Source organism: Gymnoscopelus braueri (genome assembly GCF_963280865.1).
Source record: "Gymnoscopelus braueri genome assembly, chromosome: 4".
NCBI classification, from domain to species: Eukaryota; Metazoa; Chordata; class Actinopteri; order Myctophiformes; family Myctophidae; genus Gymnoscopelus; species Gymnoscopelus braueri.
In genome coordinates this window covers 19,135,070-19,154,897 of record NC_137605.1, presented here as the reverse complement: position 1 = coordinate 19,154,897, position 19,828 = coordinate 19,135,070, and the positions used below count along the sequence as shown (strand labels likewise).

At 41.4% G+C, this 19,828-nt stretch overlaps 1 protein-coding gene across 1 annotated transcript in view; it reads left to right on the top strand.

The window, feature by feature from the left end:
• clstn3 (calsyntenin 3) overlaps positions 1 to 18,007 on the top strand; it is a gene marked incomplete at its 5' end in the record, with an annotated part of 39,843 nt that extends 21,836 nt beyond the window's left edge. Inside the window, 7 exons of the mRNA XM_080427673.1 lie at positions 2,167 to 2,315; positions 10,897 to 11,123; positions 12,314 to 12,475; positions 13,378 to 13,523; positions 14,804 to 14,939; positions 16,143 to 16,327; positions 16,603 to 18,007. Of these exons, the coding sequence (XP_080283799.1) occupies positions 2,167 to 2,315; positions 10,897 to 11,123; positions 12,314 to 12,475; positions 13,378 to 13,523; positions 14,804 to 14,939; positions 16,143 to 16,327; positions 16,603 to 16,752 (1,155 nt within the window). The 3' untranslated portion in view covers positions 16,753 to 18,007. The remainder of the gene's footprint in view (positions 1 to 2,166; positions 2,316 to 10,896; positions 11,124 to 12,313; positions 12,476 to 13,377; positions 13,524 to 14,803; positions 14,940 to 16,142; positions 16,328 to 16,602) is intronic.
• Between the last annotated feature and the right edge of the window lie 1,821 nt (positions 18,008 to 19,828).

Here is a 19,828-nt window from a genome sequence, read left to right as displayed (position 1 = left end):
GAAGTGCATGTAAACAAAGCGTGCGTGCGAGACGGCGGAGGGTCCCGACTAACGCCTGGAACAATAATATTTCTAACGCGATCCTCCATTGCAGAGTGATCGCCGATCGAAAACGGCTCACTTCCACCACGTTAAAAAGAAATGGAGATATTAAGCTTTTAGTCAAGGAGTTAACGTCGGAGCGGCCGACCGGAAGGATTTTTGACATGGATCCACATCCGGCCTCTCCTTCTCAGAGACTCCTTGGATGATCCCAAAGTTTCGTTAGAGTGCCCCACGTGGGCCCCACGTATAAAAAAAAATCACACCCAGTGTGAAGTGGGCGGTGTGGTCACAGTGGTCATCACAGTGATGGAAGTTCACTTAAAGAAAAGTAATATTGTGGACCAACCATTGTACACCCCTAACTTTAAAAAAAACATAAATGTGTTTTTTTTTGTGCATAGTCCTATTTATAGGGCTATGCACATGTGTCATGTTTCACTAGCCAATCACAGTCCTGAATAGACTGTGATTGGCCAATCACGGTGCAGGGTTAGGGGGGTACACTGGTGGCCAATCACAGCGCAGGGTTGGGGGGGTGCAATGTCCAAACCTCACATATAGGGGCGGTTTCACCGCCCAAAAATGGGCCAAAAACGGTCCGGACCGTTTATGGCACATGACGCATGGATTCTCAAAAACGGTCCGGACCGTTTATGGCACTCAATGTGTTAAAAAGGTTCGCTTTAAATATATACATATACATATTCAAAGATTTTCAAAAATGTTCATGTTTTTTTATACAGCAGATCTACAAGCTCATAGCACGGCACGAAGTGACGAGCTATAAGGTTTTATATCTGCAATTTTTTAACAGCCAAAGTATAAAATAATGGTTAGTGGTTCAAATCTAAAATGACACAGATGCTTCCCCGGTTTTAATGTGTTAACTAGCGATTATTTTCTATTGATTCCTTTTTTGATTAATCGCATAATTGATATGCGCAAAAAAATTACTTTAAACTTTTTCTATATTTACGAATCAACGCGAATAAATGATGTCTTGTATTCAACTAAATCGATTAGTCTGATTAACCACATAAGCCCTGTTTTATTCTTTGTTGTACAACAGTGATGTGCAAAAATAGCCAATCTAAAAGCTCACAACGCATCGTGACTCATTGTGAGCTTGTAGATCTGCTATTTCACTTATTTAAAGAAAAAAAAGTTGGGGTAAAAAAATTATAAAAAATGTCCCCCCAACAATCAGTTCTTTTAAAAAATCTCATCCCCACATCCATACACCAACAGCAGAGATGTGAACTGTGAGAAATGCTGTAAACAGGCCCGGATGAACGCATTGGCTCACGAGGCTGCAGCCTGGGGCATGAGGCGGCTCTGGGGGCACAAACACACCCTTGGCTGCATTAATCAACTACGCACCCCCCCCCCCATCCCAACAATAATAGGACAATGCTAGTAACATGTCAGGCGCATATAAAGGAGTACAATCATGCATACTTATGTGAAATAAACTTGCGCCCAGCAGAATGGACCACATATCTGCCACCCCCAGATGGGGGTGGCAGATATACTACCGACAAAGCATCTTCACACTAATGAAAGTAATCGCCTAATTGTCTGCTCACCAAAACAGTATGCATAAATTATGAATATATCATCCAGTCACTCGATGGCATAAGTGAGGACGATAAACAAAAGCTGTCAAAGCGTAACAAGACATCAGTACTCTGTCATGATGAAGAGGTTGGAGACTGCGACACTAAACCTTGTCATCATAGCCCTGGGCACTACAAAGTCTGGCCATGGCTATAAAAGTATGTTTCTGCCTCAGCTGAACCAGAAATGAGAAACGTCTGTCTGCTTTCAGCGTGCATACTGGTTCTGATGATGAGTGGGATTTAACCACATGAACCTATTCTGGTTCAAACATTCGCCGAACATAGCCGATCTACCAGCCCATAACGTGTTGCAGTATAACGTGCTGTGAGCTTGCAGATCTGCTATTTTCAGCGAAGATATTCAGTATAGCGGTAAAACAGGAGGGGGCCTAGTATAGACCCCTAGGGGACTCCAGTCAACTAAGTGTAGTAGAGTAGAGGGTTTAAGTGGTTAACCCGTTGTTTTTTTGCGTTGTTTAAAATCTGAACTCTGACCTTGCAGGTTCATGTAAATCCCAGCCAGTCAGTGCTGGTGTTGGAGGGAGATGACATTGAAAGCTTTAATCGTGCAGTCCAGCAGGTCACCTACAGAAACTCTCTACGCTTCGCTACTCCTGGAGTCAGACCGCTTAAACTCACAACGTCCCTCAGGTACAGTACACACGCACACACACACGCACACACACACACACACACACACACACAAACACACACGCACGCGCACGCGCACACGCACACGCACACACACACACACACACACACACACACACACACACACACACACACACACACACACACACACACACACACACACACACACACACACACACACACACACACACGTGCAGGTACATAGACAACAATCATGCTCACAGACAATCACACATAGCAACTGCTGATATTGTAGCAACTTCAGTTACACACTAAGCTTAATAATAGTACAAGTGAAGTCACGTTATCGATCTCTCACTCACTGTGCTTGGACATTGAACTCGATCAAACATGAACTTTGTTATGGCCATATGATAAGGATTGGTTAGTGTATGGAGTGGATGTCACATGCACAGATAACATGGACTAATCTAATCTATTTGTTATGAGCTGATCCAGCTCTCAGTTGAAGCTCCGGAATCGTTCGCCAAGTGTTGTATTGGGTTGAGATACAGTATGGTGACTGAGAATTAGAGCCCAAACAGATTTTTGGGTTTGATGCAATCTCGATTTTGCAGAATCCTAGACCATAGAATAAAATAATTAGACCAATTATTTTGTCAAAAAGTACAAAGTTTTCCAATAAATTTGAACTTGCAAAGACATTTAACATATATGCCAAAAAACGAACAGAAAACAAAACAAAACACATATCATTTTTTTAACCACTTAGGCCCTATTAAAAAAAAATCTGAAATGATTTGATGGTGATGATGGTGATGACATGCCCAAAATAGGTTGAAAGTGGTTAAAAATCAGGACACATCGGCTACATAATTTCCGGTACCGATGTCTTCCAAAAAGTCAAATAATGGCCGTATATCAGCCAAACCTATATATTGGTCTGGCTCTACTGAGAATGTCATGATGACACATGCTCATCAAACCATTCAGTGCCCTCATGCGTCCTGCAGATGGAGGCATTGTAAATATGGATTTGCCATCAGGATAGACATGCCTCACTTTGGGTGAAAGGGATCACTGAGAATGGTTTTGCCTTTCTTGGCTTTTACTTCCAGGCTTAAACCATGCCTGGAAAATGGACGTTTGATGGATTGAATACTTTATTAGCAGTTTGACAAAAAAAAAAGCATAGGAATGTACAGTTCAATACAAGGTCTGCTAAGAGCATTTTAAACCCAAGAAAGCCTATCGCTTGTGTCCATTGGGGTCCTTTGTACTCAATTCATCGAAACATTTAATGACAGACAAATATACACTACTATGCAAAACATCATATAAACAGTTATGAACGTAAACAAAAATATGTACAGTAAACAGTTCGAGGGGGGGGTCTAGGTATTGACTTTTACAGGGGCCAGTTTCGAATTGCACGTTACATCTTAATGGGCATCTTAATGGGCAATACTTAACGATAGCATCTCATTCAGAATACTCATGATATTAAGAATAAACACTTATAGCTGATTGATGATATGACATGCATTTAATATTTATGTCGTACCTCTGATTCTCATCTCATCATAAACTATGTAATCTCGCGAGCCAGACTGTTGCCTAGTTCCCACAATGTTCAAATTCTTCCGTCATACAGCCTGGAGCTCGGAAGCGCTGAAAACGATCGGGGGGTAAAGCCAATGTCCCGCCTCCCCCCCATTTTGTCTCGTCTTTGCAGTCGCGTAAATTTGTCCTACTGTAAATACATTTATTCGAAGCATATACTGCATAGCTTGCTGTTTTGCATAAATGAACATTTAAAATGATTTTTTGGGGCATTTTCTGCCTTTAATTGATAGTGAACAGTGGGGATGGACAGGAAACAGGGAGAGAGAGATGGGGAGAGACATGCAGTAAAGATGGTCGGGATCGGCGTTAGAGCCTATAACTGCCCGGACCGCTAGGCTAGCAGTCTGGGCCGAAAGGAAATTAATATGAACAAATGACAGCTTCCTTTCTCAGCTTTCGGCAGGTGTAGTTCCAGACTCTATATAGCATTCGGAGATTGTGGAATAGTAGTCTGCAAGACTACAAACTATGGCTCATGGTTTATAACTCTGGGCATTCATACGCACTTTAATTCTCATTTCCTTGAGGAACATACTGTACGTATAAAGTTCCGTATCCCCAGGCCAGTCCGTCAGTCAAAACTGTGAGACATTAATTAAATTTCAGGAGATATGAGCCAAGTGGCTCACAGCCTGTGAGATGTTCCAAATTACATCCATGTGCCAACAAATCTGGCGCACAGGGATCGTCTTACACAGTTTAAATTAGGCTGCATGGGCTTGCTTGGCTCCCTTCGGTATATTGCTTTGTGCCTGATGCATGTTCTTGTCTGCCCCCATTGAGTTGTCTTGTCACTTTTTGGATAAGCTAGCAAAACTGTAACCTAAAACGTTTTTTTATCAACCTATTATTTGCCTTAGCAATAAACCCACAGGAGACCTAACTACTTGCTGTAACTTAAAACAGAGTTAATTTTTGGTGATTATGAATTTACAACGATACACTTAGATTCTTGCTCCTTCTCCTTGTAGCCTACTGCTGCAGCCTAGTTGCCATAGAAAAATGTTGGCATCGTACGTTTCCGCATTTCTAGATGCAGAAGTTGTTTACTCAATGTAGTCTCATTTACTTTCATTGCTGAGTAGTAGGTGTAATTTTGAAAAACATTGCTGAGTCGATATTTGGGAGCTTGTAGATCAGCTATTTTCAACAGATGTCGCCCCAGAATAGGGACGCTAGGGTTCATGTGGTTATAGATCTGCTATTTTAGAAAAATCGTGAACAATATTTTTTTATAATCTTTTCAGAGAAACTGTTAGGATTTAGATTTTTTTTTAGATGCTGCCTCAGGTCTTAAAGGGTTAATCGAAAGCTTGATGTTAATCACTTTCAACCTTGTGTCCCTATTTTGGGCAAAAAGTTTGGAAAGTAACAGATCAGAAGCTTAGGTGTTGCATCGTCAGAACCTCGTAGCCCAGGAACTAAAACAGACGACACATGCTGTCTCCTATGATGGTGGACCGCAGGTGACCCACGTGCATCTCCTTGGCAATGTTGGGAGACGAGAAATCTACCACCACCTTCTTCTTGGAGGCCAGTGGAGGTGGTTGGATTCCATTAACCCATTAAGACCTGAGGCGATTCTTTAAAAAAAAAAAAAATCATAACAGTTTTTGAAAAAAAAAAAAAAAAAAATGTTTTCAAGATTTTTCAAAAATAGCAGATCTACAAGCTCGTAGCGCTATGAGCTTGTATATCTGCTATTTTTGAATAGCCAAAGACATCTAAAGTGACACAGATGCGTTCCAGGTTGGTCAGCAGTTTGGACACAAACTCTTCAGGTGGATGTTGATGAAACCTGGTCCTGCGATCTCTCTGTCTTCTGGATGAGTTTGTTGTCAGGAATGTTCTGCATAATCCTCTCTGCGATCTCCCTGGGGTTCACCTTCTGGTTCTGGGCCTCTCAGCGTCTGGGCCAGGGCCACGGCACTGCTGAACTGCAACTTGGAAGGTAACTACTGTTAACCTGACTAACAAGCAAGATGACATGGAGAGCCTTCGTAACTGTCGCCCCCAGATATCCGTTGGAAATCTGTAAACATCGAGAAGGCTTGAACCGAATAAATACATTAATCTGTCAGTGCAGGAAGACTGATTATCCGGGCTACTGGACGTACGTAGGACCGTTCTCCTATTTTGACCTCTACAGTCCGGATTTTGTTGTCTGCTCCTGTAATAGTTTGCGATACCCGTCCCGTTGGCCAGTGTGCTCTGGGCAACTGAGGGTCTATAACCATGACGGGAGTGCCAATCTTGAGTTCTGGTACATCAGTTTGCCATTTCTGACGGACCTGGAGGTTTGGTAGGTAGTACATCAGGAAATGCTTCCAGAAGTGATCGGCGAGTAGCTGACTGTGTCTCCATCTTCGTCTGCTTGACACGTCTGACTCACCGTATGTCACTTGTGGGAGTGATGCGTCCGGGGGGGCAGGTTTTAATATAGATGTAAAAAAGAACAGTATTAACCCTCTTTTTACCAGTTCAGGAATGTTATGTTGGGCCGGAACTCAATAACAGAAAAGTTAAAATAATGGTTCTAATTTCTAAGCCCTGGTTTAAAAACAGGTCAGGTTTTGCCCTCTTGCGCAGAACGCCCCTCTGGGATCACAACGCGTTGTGATGCATATTTGGGAGCTTGTAGATCAGCTATTTTCAACGGATGTCGCCCCAGAATAGGGACGCTAGGGTTCATGTGGTTAAATGTATCTAGCAATTCAATTGGTTTTGCACGGATACAGATCGTTAGCCATCTTTGAATCCATTGAAGCATCGGCATGGGAGTGAGCAGGTTTTAAAATGTGAGGGAGACCAGATGCCAAGGTTTTTCAATACTCTTAGGGAGGGAAGCCTGAACTCTTAGTGTAGATTCAGGCCAGATTTTGACAACATGCTTAAGAAAGGAGGGGTAAGAGACATGGACAGCCTGTGTGAGCAGTCTGAGCACATATCGATCGGTAGCGTTATGATAATGAAACCTTGCATATTATTTTCAGGTCTAGTGACTATTAAAATGATCGTACAATGCAGCTTTAATATGCAAAACCATAACCCCTCACAGTGAAAAGCCAAACTTTACAATTACACTGGTAATATTTATACGAACTGCCGCAATGCGATACCCTTGATAACATTGTTTATTTTTTCCATGTCCCCAGGCAGTTTTTTAAAGAAAGAATTTCTCTTGTTTTCATTTATTGACACTGAGAGTCAGAGCAGAAGCCTGGAGGCTGGTAAAGACAATGGATTTGCAGGCCCAGCTAATATTCAGTGTTTACTGTTCATGAAGTGCCTGTGGAGACATGCATACTGAAAGAATAATCGTGTCGCTCAGTGAAATGCAGGGTCTTATGCCAAGTTCTTAAAAGTCTTTGAATGACAACACACTATTTAAAAGATGAAGTTATTATAGTATTTATCCTGTGAGAACAAAGCAGCAGTTATCAACAATATAGTCACCATTCCCATTTATAGATAGTCTACACTACAGTATACAGGAGTGGCCAAGCTCTAGGGTTATATCGATGATGTATTGATATTATATCGATATATCATGATTCATGATGAGACTAGATATCGTCTGGGATTTTAGATATCTTGATATCGTGATATATGGCATAACTGTTGTCTTTTCCTGGTTTTAATCACTTAATCCTTATTTTAGAAATTGGCTAAAATGTTTTAAACTACCGAAAATACATCTGATATTTTCACTATTTTTTTAAGTATTTGAAAAATAGAAAATAACATTTATATTATTATCGTCACACTCACAATACAATATTATCATCACAATATCGATATCAAGGTATTTGGTCAGAATATTTGGTGTGATATTTGATTTTTGTTCATATCACCAGCCCTATACCAAACACAGAACTATGCAATAGCTTTCACTGAAAGGTCCATCTGCAGTACTGCAGAATGATTCAGAAACACAGTGGGCCATTCTGCGTCACATACTGTGACTGTGAGAGAACAAAACGCACAAAACCTATTTCTGGGTCAACACTTTAACCACGTTAACAACTGTGAACTGGCTTTCTGGATTTGGCAGCCACTTTTGTTGCTGAAATATTAATTCTCTTTGGAAAGGCACTGCACCGACGCGTGCATATATAGTCGATGTCGAGTGGAAACCTTGTATATCCAAAAAGATACATTTTCATAAAATGAAAAAGAAGAAATAGATGGAAAAAAACTAATAGTTTGTTGTTATGGGCTTCTTAGTTACAAGCTCCATTACTTTTCATTGGTTAACCACTTTAAACCCCTGGCGTCCCTATTTTGGGCATGGCATGATGGGCAAAGTTTGACGTGACGCGTTGTGAGCTTGCAGAGCTTTTATTTTAAACGTTTGAATTTTTGTAAAATCCCACAGAGAGATGCAGTGTGACCATTGATCTATAAAATAAAAAACGAAATATGGAGATACAAGGTTTCCACCTGACAATGACGATATGTTCTACGTGGCTCTCACCTCCAGTCCAGGAGAATCCAGAAAACAAACTGGTTTTCAGTCTAGTCATCTGATCAGGGGACACATTTATTGCGAGGAGTAGGACACTGTGTGAATGCAATTGCGATAGCCTGAGTTTCCAATAACAGAGTAGTATACTTTTTATACTCACAGCAGAGAGATACTGACAAAAGTCTGTGGACTAATTCTCCGGCTTTATAGATATCCCGCTACGACTGTCTGCAGGGACTCTATTTTTTGCTGTGTTTTAAGATTAGGATGATTACCTGGCAAAGAGTCAGTGCTGGAGGGATTGTTTTTTAATGTTTTTTTTGTTATCCCTAGCTTTCTTTCTCACTTGTTTTACAATCTTGCAGTTTCAAGGTCACAAGCATTATTTGACAGGTCTTTTAGCCTGAGGTCAACATTTTGGAGCTGTGTGTGTGTGTGTGTGTGTGTGTGTGTGTGTGTGTGTGTGTGTGTGCGTGTGCGTGTGCGTGTGCGGGTGCGGGTGCGGGTGTGGGTGTGTGCGTGTGTGTGTGTGTGTGTGTGTGTGTGTGTTTTAAGATTAGGCTGATTTAAGGCCAGCAGTTCCCCAGATGGCTAAACAGCAGGCCCTTCTGGAGAGGCTGATATAAGCAGCTGCTCACCCTCACAGATAGTATGGCTGTGCACACTCATGCACATATGATATAAGTTGATAAATTGCTGTTGTGAAGGGCAGTACTTCACAACAGCCGCTTGTATATGTGATGTTTTATCTTATATACTTTACAGTAGATCCCAAATACATTAAATGTATTTTGGACTGTTGTAAAATTGTTGTAAAATTTTTACAACAGTAGGGTCTGGATGTTAACTTTCCTCTTCTACCCCGGATTTGAACCCGGTTTGCCTTTTTTACCATTGGGCTAATAGAGCCTGCCTGCTTGCTCAGAGGATAAATTGAATCTTGACCATCAGTTCAAAATTCGTGTCAGATCCTGTTTCTTGGTGAGAGATGACCTTTGACATGATCTAAATGTCTGAATATAAGAGCAGGGATACAAAATGCAACCACCCCAATTGTATAAGTTATATTGTATTAACATACTCTAGAGTCTACCATACAGATTGCCAAAATTACATTCATTCATTAAATTCATTAAAAGAAAATTGCCGGTTTAATGTAATATATTTTATAATATGTAATGTTGTCTTATAACCTTTACATCAGTAAGGTGATGTTAATTATGTATGTCTTTTTTAATTTGCTGTGTTCAGTAGAACCATTCACCAAAGTTTACCACTCTCATATTTAGAAAGAAAGGCTATTCTACTTGTTTAAAAGGAGGTAAATCCTTTCACTGGGACGTACTGGTAGCCAGGTTCTCTAGATTATGTATATCATCATATCTCTGTATAATACTAAATCTGAAATTCTTTCTCTTCCTCTATGTTTTGTCATATAGTTTTCTGGTAGTTATAGCCCTAAAATAATATAATAAATAATATATGTGTGTATAGTAATTATATTCCGAAGAGACATGGTTTTGAAAGTTGGTAAATATAAGGACTGTTTAGGAGGCAGCAAGCTATCAACTTCAGCAGCACTCATAATAGCTATTATAATTTCAATTTCCTGACTTGCCTGCAGACCTTCATGTTGGTTGGCTATTAATCTGAGTTCCCAGAAGTTTTCGCCAGCTCTCGCATACAAACGGGAGGGGCGAGGAACTTCTGGGCCAAAGCCCTGGTATTTGTGGGCGGGATGTAACTTACGCTCAGAATCTGAGCGGACACGCCTCTTACCGGTCTGAGAGCTGTGCAACTCGTCTAAAAAGTCAGACGAGAGGCAAACAGCAGTACACGACAATGGCGGCCGCAATTTCTCAAGGGGAAATTGCTTCCCGTCGCTCCTATTTACATGCAACACCCACTGCATGTGGATCCCGCCCCCTTTTCTTCATTTGCTGTTGATTTGAATCAGAAAGCAGTGGCCGCGCCCCTGCTGTCCAGGCTTTGAGCCGAAGTCTCCCAGACTAGTTGGCTATTAACCATATAGCATAAGGGAAAGCCATTAATTCCCATGAGACAGAACCATTTTGGTGATGATCTGTAACGCTTACTAAAAAAAGAGTCGCTCACGCTCTTTATTGTGCACAGAGGTTTGTGCACAACTGTTCTCGCAAACCTGGTCACAGAGGGATGTCCGGTCAATGCATTTCAATGAGAATGCTCGCGGGATGGGGAAAATGTTTTTGCGTCCAACCCATGTGCGTCCGGTCAATAACATGCTTGCGCGTCCTGTGGGTAATGCGTAATGTGACCTATCCCTTAGAATATTTGAAATACGAAAGTATTGGCGTGGTTAGAATGCTAAGAATCCCAACTTTCTGAGATTTCGCTTGACTGAATGCGTGTTTGACCTTGTCCAAATCCTTTTGGTAGATGAATTCATTATGTTCAGCTGGGGATTTCAACAGTGATTATTCACACCTTGTGTGTAATGAATTCCAAACTACTCTCTCTCTCTCTCTCTCTCTCTCTCTGTCCCAGGTGTTTCAATGAGGAGAGTTGTCTGTCTCTGAAGCAGTTGGAGGGCTACCTGGTGGTCCTCCAACCTGATGCTCCACAGATTTCTCTGTCTGGGGTCGGACCCCACCTGGCCCGTCCTGCCCCAGAGTTTGAGGGTCCCCGTGGTGTCCCACTCTTCCCCGAGCTCAGGATCGTTTGTTCGCTGTCTCATGCTGTCAACACGGCTGCACAGGGGATGGAAGGGGGAGGTGAGTTTGCATTTTAGACAATTCACTGATGCTCTTCACCAGGACTTGACTTTTAATGAGTGAGCTGTCGGCTTGCTCAAGCACACTTCAACAGGTTATAGGCTGTTGATGGACAAAGTGTTATGGAATAGACTCTGGAGCCATTAGTCTAACCTGTGACTCAGGCATCAGGAGAGTGGACCCTTATCAAAATTTTCTGGTGGTGGGTGGATCCATGCCTCTGCTTTTGTGCCTCTGGTCATTCATTTTTATCACCAGTGGGGATATGTTTTATCCCTGCTTCTGGTCAGACACGCATTTCTCTTGGGATATATTTGATATTTATAATATCACAATTTAACAATTTGATTAATAATATAATGTTACCACATTATCCTTGACATCCCTATTTTCACAAATTGTCAATTGTCAAAATACAAAATTGTGTGAAAAATACAAACTCACAACCTGTCATGATGTGACACGTTGTGAGCTTGCAGCTATTTTTGGTATTTGTTGTTCAAAGACTCTATCTATTTGCATAACTGAAGTCCCAGGTTTACAGAAGGTGTCACCTTCTGGAAATGAGCCGTTTACTGTTCCAGTTCAGTTTCCCATAGGTTTGTGTGATTGGCTCATCAGCAGCTTTGAACCGGAAACACATGACACCTTCATACACGTGCATCTGTTTCTGGTTTACATTTGCTGCCGAGCCAATCAAAGGAAGCTACATGTATGGGAAAATGAAATGGAACGAGAAATGAGTATGCCACCTTCTGGTAATCCAGGACTACATGACTATCATGTCATTTTCTGCCCTTTACATCACAACTTTAATTTGTCTTGTATTTTTATCTATCTTGCTGTATTTTGAACGTGAGGTTGTTGCTATGCTGCCAACATTGAATCTTGAATCTTGAGCTTAACCTCCAACACATCACTGTGCTCATTGTGCTGTATGTAAAGTTAACACTCCTGAACTGCAGTCTCACAGCAATTTATGGAGACTTTAATGGTGTTAACAGACTTATTAAGCTCACAGCCTGTGCACAACCCATCTGCGGTGATGTGTAAATGGAAATGAGCTGATCTGCGAGGGAGGCCATCTGCAGAGCGCATCCAAGCTGTTTGTCACATGGCGAGGATGATTATGTAAGTTTCCTGTTGTTTCCCTTTCTCCTCTTCCTCGTCTTGCGTCCTCCATCCAACAGCTCTGATGTCAGATGCCATTGCCCACACTTTGGATGGCTGCGAGGTGCAGCCCCTGGGGGAGGAGCTAAACCCAGAGAGGGAGGAGCTTCTGGTGGATATAGATGTTCTGCGAGAGAGAGGCCTGGAGATCATTAACACCACCGCTTACATCGCCATTACAGGTACACTTCCACTATTGACAAACACAAAACCTAACCTCTACAAATCTCTGTCCAGGTTATAGCTTGTATTTCATTAAGAAAATTATAATATACTGTATACTGCATATCGTCGCTGTCGGGCAGAAACCTCATTTTTTCAACTTTTTAATAAATAAATAAAAATCTGTGCTATTGAACACCCTTTACGTCTGTGTGTGGGTTTTACAAATATTGAACCAATGACCAAAGTATTAAAAAAGCGCTTTTGGATCCTCAAACCCTATCTCCGTATTACTGGTCCAAAACCTCCTAACTCCACTAGAGCTGTATTTGGGTAACGTGATGATAATATAAGGACACATTCAAGTATCTGACGATGTATAAAGTCACCGTACCAACTTTGATGTGTCAGTATTGTGTTGTTCTTAAACATGTTTCTTTTCCATTTCCTGAAAAGTTAATATTTTGGACATAGCTGGTTTCTGCCCGACAGCGGAGATATCTTTTAAGTACCCTTTCTTCTTTTGGTGATTTATACTCTTGGTACTACTCAGTTTATCAACCAAAAAGTTAAAAGCATTCATCATACAAATGGCTGAGATAATGGGGGAGATGTTGTTATACTGTATTTGGTGTGAATAAGAATTTTATGATTTGTTTTGCTTTTGTTCTTGTGTCTTTATTGTATTGTTATGTGATGTTATGTTGTGCCCTATGTGCTGTCAGGCTTGTGGTGTACCGTCTCCTTTTTTGTTTATGTTTAATAAAAAAAACATTGAAACAGAAATCATCCCTCTCATTCAGCAGCAATGGATAGAGAAGAGAAAAACATATTTATCCATAGCTACCTCTCTATTGCACCACAATCTTGTCCAGTATTGACTTAAGATCTCTTTTTTTCCCCCTCCTTATTTCCTCTCTAGGTGCTGAATCCATCTCCGTGTATGAGGATGTCCTTCGTTCAGTCCGCTATCGTCTGGCCAAAGGCTCGGCTCGCTTTGAGAGGCGTTTCCGTCTGTCCTGCTCTGAGATGAACGGCAGGTACACCAGCAATGAGCTGACACTGGAGGTGAGACCTAAAGGGATCAGAAAATGCTGATATCTAGATGTTGATCGAGATAGTACACAATAATACTAGGCATTATTACCCTAACAAAAAAGTGAGTCTGTTGAACTGCAGATGTTTCTGGCACTAAATCGCAATTTTCAAAAGTGGGTTGGATTCATAGTGTTGTAGTTTAACCTCTTAAACCCTATATACAATATTTTGTTGACTGGGGTCCCCACTTTTTTTTTTCCTGTATACCAAATCTCCTCCCCAAAAACAGCTGATCTACAAGCTCACAACATTGTGAACTTGTAGATCAGCACTTTGCCTATTTTTGTAGAATGTTGGCCAGAATAGGGATGCTAGAGTTCATGTGGTTATGTACAAATCTACATAATCAGTTATGCAAGTAGTGCCTCCAGCTCCAACCACTCACCCTCCCTCTCAACTGCTGCCCTCTAAGCTTGTACAAAAAAGAATTTCACCCACTCTTTTATACCTGTAAACTTGTGATGTAACAATAAAGTTGAACGCGTCGTGATGTGATGCATTGTGAGCTTGTATAGTAGATTGGCTAAAGTATAAAATAGGGCTCAAGTGGTTAACGGCTAGTGCGTCCAATTGTTGATATCATATTGAAACACTTTTGAGAGCTTGCATTGCTCTCCTTTTTCTGTTAGCTGACACTCTATAAAAGAGATACCATTAAGATAATTTTGAGAACTCACACAGTGATCACTGTGAGACTGAACAGTGTATATTTCTCAGGAGTGATAATTGAGAAGGATGAGGAAATGGTCTCGACTGGCTCATTTTTATCTATAAATATAAATGATACATAAAGGAGATCTCATTTAGGATTTTGCTTTGCTTTGGTTCCATCTGTTTATGAGTAGGAGTAATAATCAATACAGTCCATCAATGCGCTCCTTATTGCAGAAGAAGCAAATCAAAAGCACCACAGATTGTATGCAAATGCAGATGGACTGTAATGATAGCAGTGCATTTGCAGTATTGTAGAAATTGCCACAATTGGACAGAAAATATTTCATAGCTGACATTGCATGACGTGGCGTGCCCATAGAGCGCACTGTATAGAATCCCAGCCAATTAAATTGTATTCCCTCTAACTCTCTCTCATTTGTCATTGTCACTCCCTCCGTCCTTCTCTCTTTCTCTCTCTCTCTCTCTCTCTCTTTCTCTCTGCCTCTGTTTCTCTCTCTCTTTCTCTTATGTATTTGTCTCTGTTTTCCACCTCCTCTCCATATTTATGATCTCTCGGCCTCCCTGTTTTCCTCCAGGTAAACTTCCTCCACTCTCTGGACAGTCTGTACCACCCTTCCCACCTGCTGGCTTCCCAGCAGCAATTCCTCCATCCCTCCCATCACTCTGGAGAGCTGAGTGGTCACACCCTGCCCAACCCACACCGCAACTCAGGTGAGACACCAAAATGTACCTGGACGCTCTGGTTCAAGTGTAACCATCTTTTATTTCCTGTCCAGTAGATATGTCTGAAATTTTAGATTTTTCTAGGGTTTCATTCCATGCTATATTCCCTGATCATGACCAACTATAAAAAACTTACTTTCTGATTGTCTGATATTAAAGTTGATAATATTTGCAATTACATTTGTACAAAATGTGGTTCAAATTACTGTAGATCCTTGCTAACATACATTTCCTGGTGTGTTGGATCATAGATGGGTGGGTCTGAGCGCCCGAGGAGAGCCCAGGCAGAGTGGTGGGGGGGTTGGTGGGGTAGGAGAGTGAGGTGTGGTTGTACAGGGGCGTGTTAGAGGTACAGTTGTACCCCAGGAGCAGGAGCAGCACAAGGCTTGTACCCTAGCCTTGTGACCCCAACATGAAGGACAAAGTTGGGTTAGTGGTAGCCTCGATCTCCAGGCTTTTATTGTTTAGTTTTGCTAAAAAATAAAAGCCTGGACCAGCTTCGGTGTACCCGGTATGAGGAAGTGTTCATTTCCCCAACCAACCAGAGTGCAGTGGGCGTCGCTCGTAATGTTGTGTTAACGGGCGGGGGTTGACGGACAGATCGGTGAACCAATGGGATCAGGCGCAGTCTCTCTGCGCCTCTATACACCGCCCCTCTACACACGAAATCAGGAGCGTTGGTGCAGCCTAGGTTAGTGGTGGCTGTGGATCGAGGTCTAGGGGCAGAGCCGATGTGTATGAAGAAGAGTATAGCCAGGAATCGACCTCCATTACCCATTCCTGGGTATTGGTGGAAGTAAAAAAAAAACCTGACCTCTGGTTGTCCTCTTCAAGTGACAACAGAATGTACAGTTTTTTTACTCAGATGAGATGCAAATGAGATGCAAAAAAAGAATGTTCACTACAGAGGACAAAAAGGACCATCCGGGTCTCAGGAGGTTATTGATCCCTGTGGGGAAATTCAGGTGTTGTAGCAGCAACAGCAGTAAGCATGAAACACAGGATAGGTACAGGCAAGAGTAGAGAGATATAAATAAGTTTAAAAATAAGAATATAAATATAACAAATAGACTTAGAATCTATTTGACTGGGTTAACATAATGAACATCTTACAATAAATGTGTGAAATCTCTTTACGTACGTAGAAATGATAAGTAATGTGCTTATTACTCTCTTATCTTTTTCTGACAGTGGTGCCGGGAGCTGCAACAGTCATCATCATGGTGTGTGTGGGCTTCCTGGTTGTCATGGTGATTTTGGGTGTGTTCCGAATCCGCTCCATCCATCGCCGTGGCGAGGGTGCCAGGGGCGGAACTAAAGAGGGTGGTGGCCAATGGGACGACTCAGCCCTCACCATCATTGTCAACCCTATGGAGGTAATATCCTAATTGCCAATTGGCCCAAACTCCTCCCTGCAAAAAGATAACAGCAGTAACAGTGACTTGCTAACTAGTTTTACAGGTCACAGGTCACGACATTACCGCAAAAATTATCTATTGAAATGCAGACGTATCAGTGATAGGTTAGTTGGATAGTTAGAAAAAATAAATTCAGCATCACTACATACATACCTTGCTCTGCGGCTTCATAGGGTCTAACTGTTGCCACTTTAAACCCCTTTGTCTGAACGGAGTCTTTTTCTCACCCGTAGTCCTACGAGTCTCGTATGGGCATTTCTGCCGACACGGAAGGAGAGGGCGAAGAAGAGGAGGAGGGCGCGGAGTCACCTGACGATGCCAGCGATGACCAGCGAATCATCATCAAGAAGGAGGGAAAAGACGGCAACCCCCGCCGCTACTGAGCCAAGTTGTCACGGGAAACCGCGCACCGGCTCCTCACTCTCACACACTCTCTTCAACATGTTTAATATCGACAACTGCTAACACCTCTAGTTTAAGGAATGTATGCTTACCAACACTACGCACAACACACACATACACACACACTGTAATACTCTTGACACACTATGCCATCGGTGACCTATAGCTGACAATAATGCAGGAAGTTGTTTTCCACCTAAATGTTTTATGGCACAATGTATACTGTACCAGTCGATGTAAAGTCAACTGCCTGACTGAACCCTCACCAAATTGCACGTGTTGCACCAGTTCTAAATCACAAGGTGGTAACAAGTCTGTATAGGTGTAGCACGGGTTGAATGAGATTGTTCTGTTTTGCAAAAACAAAAACACAAAAGAAGATTGTGTTTTAGTATCATAATGTAGAATGAATTCTGACACAGATGAATATGGAAGCAAGTCACAACGTAGAGTATATGGCATTGTGTAGCTCTGTGGGGTTAACACGCAAGCCTCGAACCCGTCACATTTCTTCCACACCACCCCACGGTGACTCTAGTCTCTTTGCTGCACAATCTCTTTCTTCCCCTCTTTCAGTGGTTCTCAATGTGGGGTCCAGGGACCCCCAGGGGTCCTTAAGGGGGTTCCAAATTGTCAATTTGTTTCCATTTGTACACTCTCAGAGTTACATTAACTTTTACGTACAATTTTACAGTGTACGTAGATTAGACCCCAATGCATTAGGCATATCAGACTGGGGGTCCTTGAAATCAAAAAGGTTGAGAATCACTAGATACATTCCTCTATTACAGTGATCCCCCCAGAGTGAACGTCGTAAGAGGTCAGAGGTCACTGGTCATGTGACCATTATGAGGTCAGAAACACTAGCTTCCTTATACAAAATAAATAACAGTTAGCAAATGTATGTACAGTACACTGGTTTGAACTGTGACACCCTAAAACTGTCGACACGCCAGGAGGAAAAATAAATGCCAGCCAGCCACTATTTTCATTACTTTTTTCATTTGGTACAATGAAAATCTTTGAGAACTTCAGCAGGCAAACAACTCATTTTTCTCAAACTAAAGATTTTAGCATAACATTGCAGCGCATAATCTGTGCCTTTCCATTAACGTCACAGAATATGAGGTTTTAGGTGGAAACCATGCATTTGTGCTTAAAACAATGCACATTAGCTGAAACCTAAATGATAATGCTGTCTGTCCTGTGCAGTGAATTGATCTTATCTTTAGGTACTGCGATTGCTATCTAATGTTAGTGTGATTCTGGGCCATGTCTTGACCTGAATTTGACCTTGACCTGTGTGAAGGCTCAGATTAATGACATAGCGTTAACAATTATCACCACCATAACTTTACCCCCCAGACCCCCCGCATATCCTTCTTCTCCCACTCCACATACACACACACACACACACACACAGACACACACACAAACACACCACAATGACCCCAAGAATGTGACTAAATCAACGGTTCTCATCTCTGGTCCTAAGGACCCACACTACTGCTCAGTTTCTATTCTATCAGGTAGTTCACTGCATTCAGATCTGATTAGATTAAATCTAGAATGGAAACTAGCAGTACTTTGGTTCACCAGCATCCAGAATTTAGAACCTCTCGTCTAAATGATTCACACCACACTGTTCCAGTTCCACTCAGTGCACGTTCCTCTTATTGTACCACAACGCAACACAAGTAAATAAGAGGACACACAACCCACATTCACACGCACACAAACTGTACACACACACACACACACACACACACACACACACACACACACACACACACACACACACACACACACACACACACACACACACACACACACACACACCACAACGCTACCCCTGCTGTCTTCAGAATGTCAGCTCAGCTTGGGCAGTTTTGATTGTATTGATTGTAATGATTTTTTCTGTACATACAATGATGAATATTATAAATATGATGATAATATTATTATTACTATTATTATTGAAGCTACACTTCCTCTTTTTCTGCACAATTCGAGAGGGAATATATATTAATTTACACACCTTATGGTTTAGTAATAGTGTTTCTTTTTATTGGAGTAAATCCCATCTACAGTTCAGCATCAGAATACGTAATGATAATAATAGTAGTAGTAATAAGGATGATAATGCCCGGCTTGATGATGTCTATTAATTTGTGTGTTTTATTGTTGTAATTCAAAAACTTGTCAATATCTGAATCGCAGTAAAAAAAAGAAAAAGAAAAAAAAGGAGGGCACATTTGTTGTGAAAGCTAGGTACTTTGTCACTTCTCTTCTTAAGCCTAGTGTAGGCCTATACTTTGTTGTATGATGGTGTTGAAAAGCAATTATTTTCAGCGAAGTGTACGACGAAGTATGAACTATAGGCTTTACACTCCACGATTCTCTCATGTTCAGAACTTGATTTTTACTTTTACATTCCGTCCCTTCCATAACTTTTTTTTAAATGAATGTACAACTGTGTGCTTCTCCGCACTTTTCCTTCCTCCCTCTTCTCCTCTCTTCCTTCCTCCCTTCCTTCCTTCACCCCTCCCTCACTCTTCCTATGTGTCTCTTGCTGTCTGTCTGTGTAGCCTATCAGTGTGCAGTGCTAAACCTGTCAGTAAATAAAAAGCCTGTTGTTTTTAAGTGTGATGTTAAGAATGGATCAAAACATTGCATTAATAACTTATATTATTACTATGTTACTATTGGAACATTGACTGTAATTATTGATTACAATGATAACATGGATTATGATGGCTGATTGTTATTGAAAACTGTCAGAAAACATTACAAAATTCATAATAAAAACACTATATGACGTCCTGAGGCAGAACAATTTCTTGTTAGAATTGATACCACTCTTAAAGGCGCTGTAAGTGATATTTTTGGGTTAAAACTAATAGGTTTTGGCTTAACGGTTCTATTATCTGATATAAATCATTGCTATAGAGTGTTTGTTCACTAACAGGTGAAACCTGTTAACAGAAAGAGTGTATTGTTCCAATTCCAACTTTGTCTAGTCATTTCTTTGTTTAATCACTTCAAATTAATGTGTTT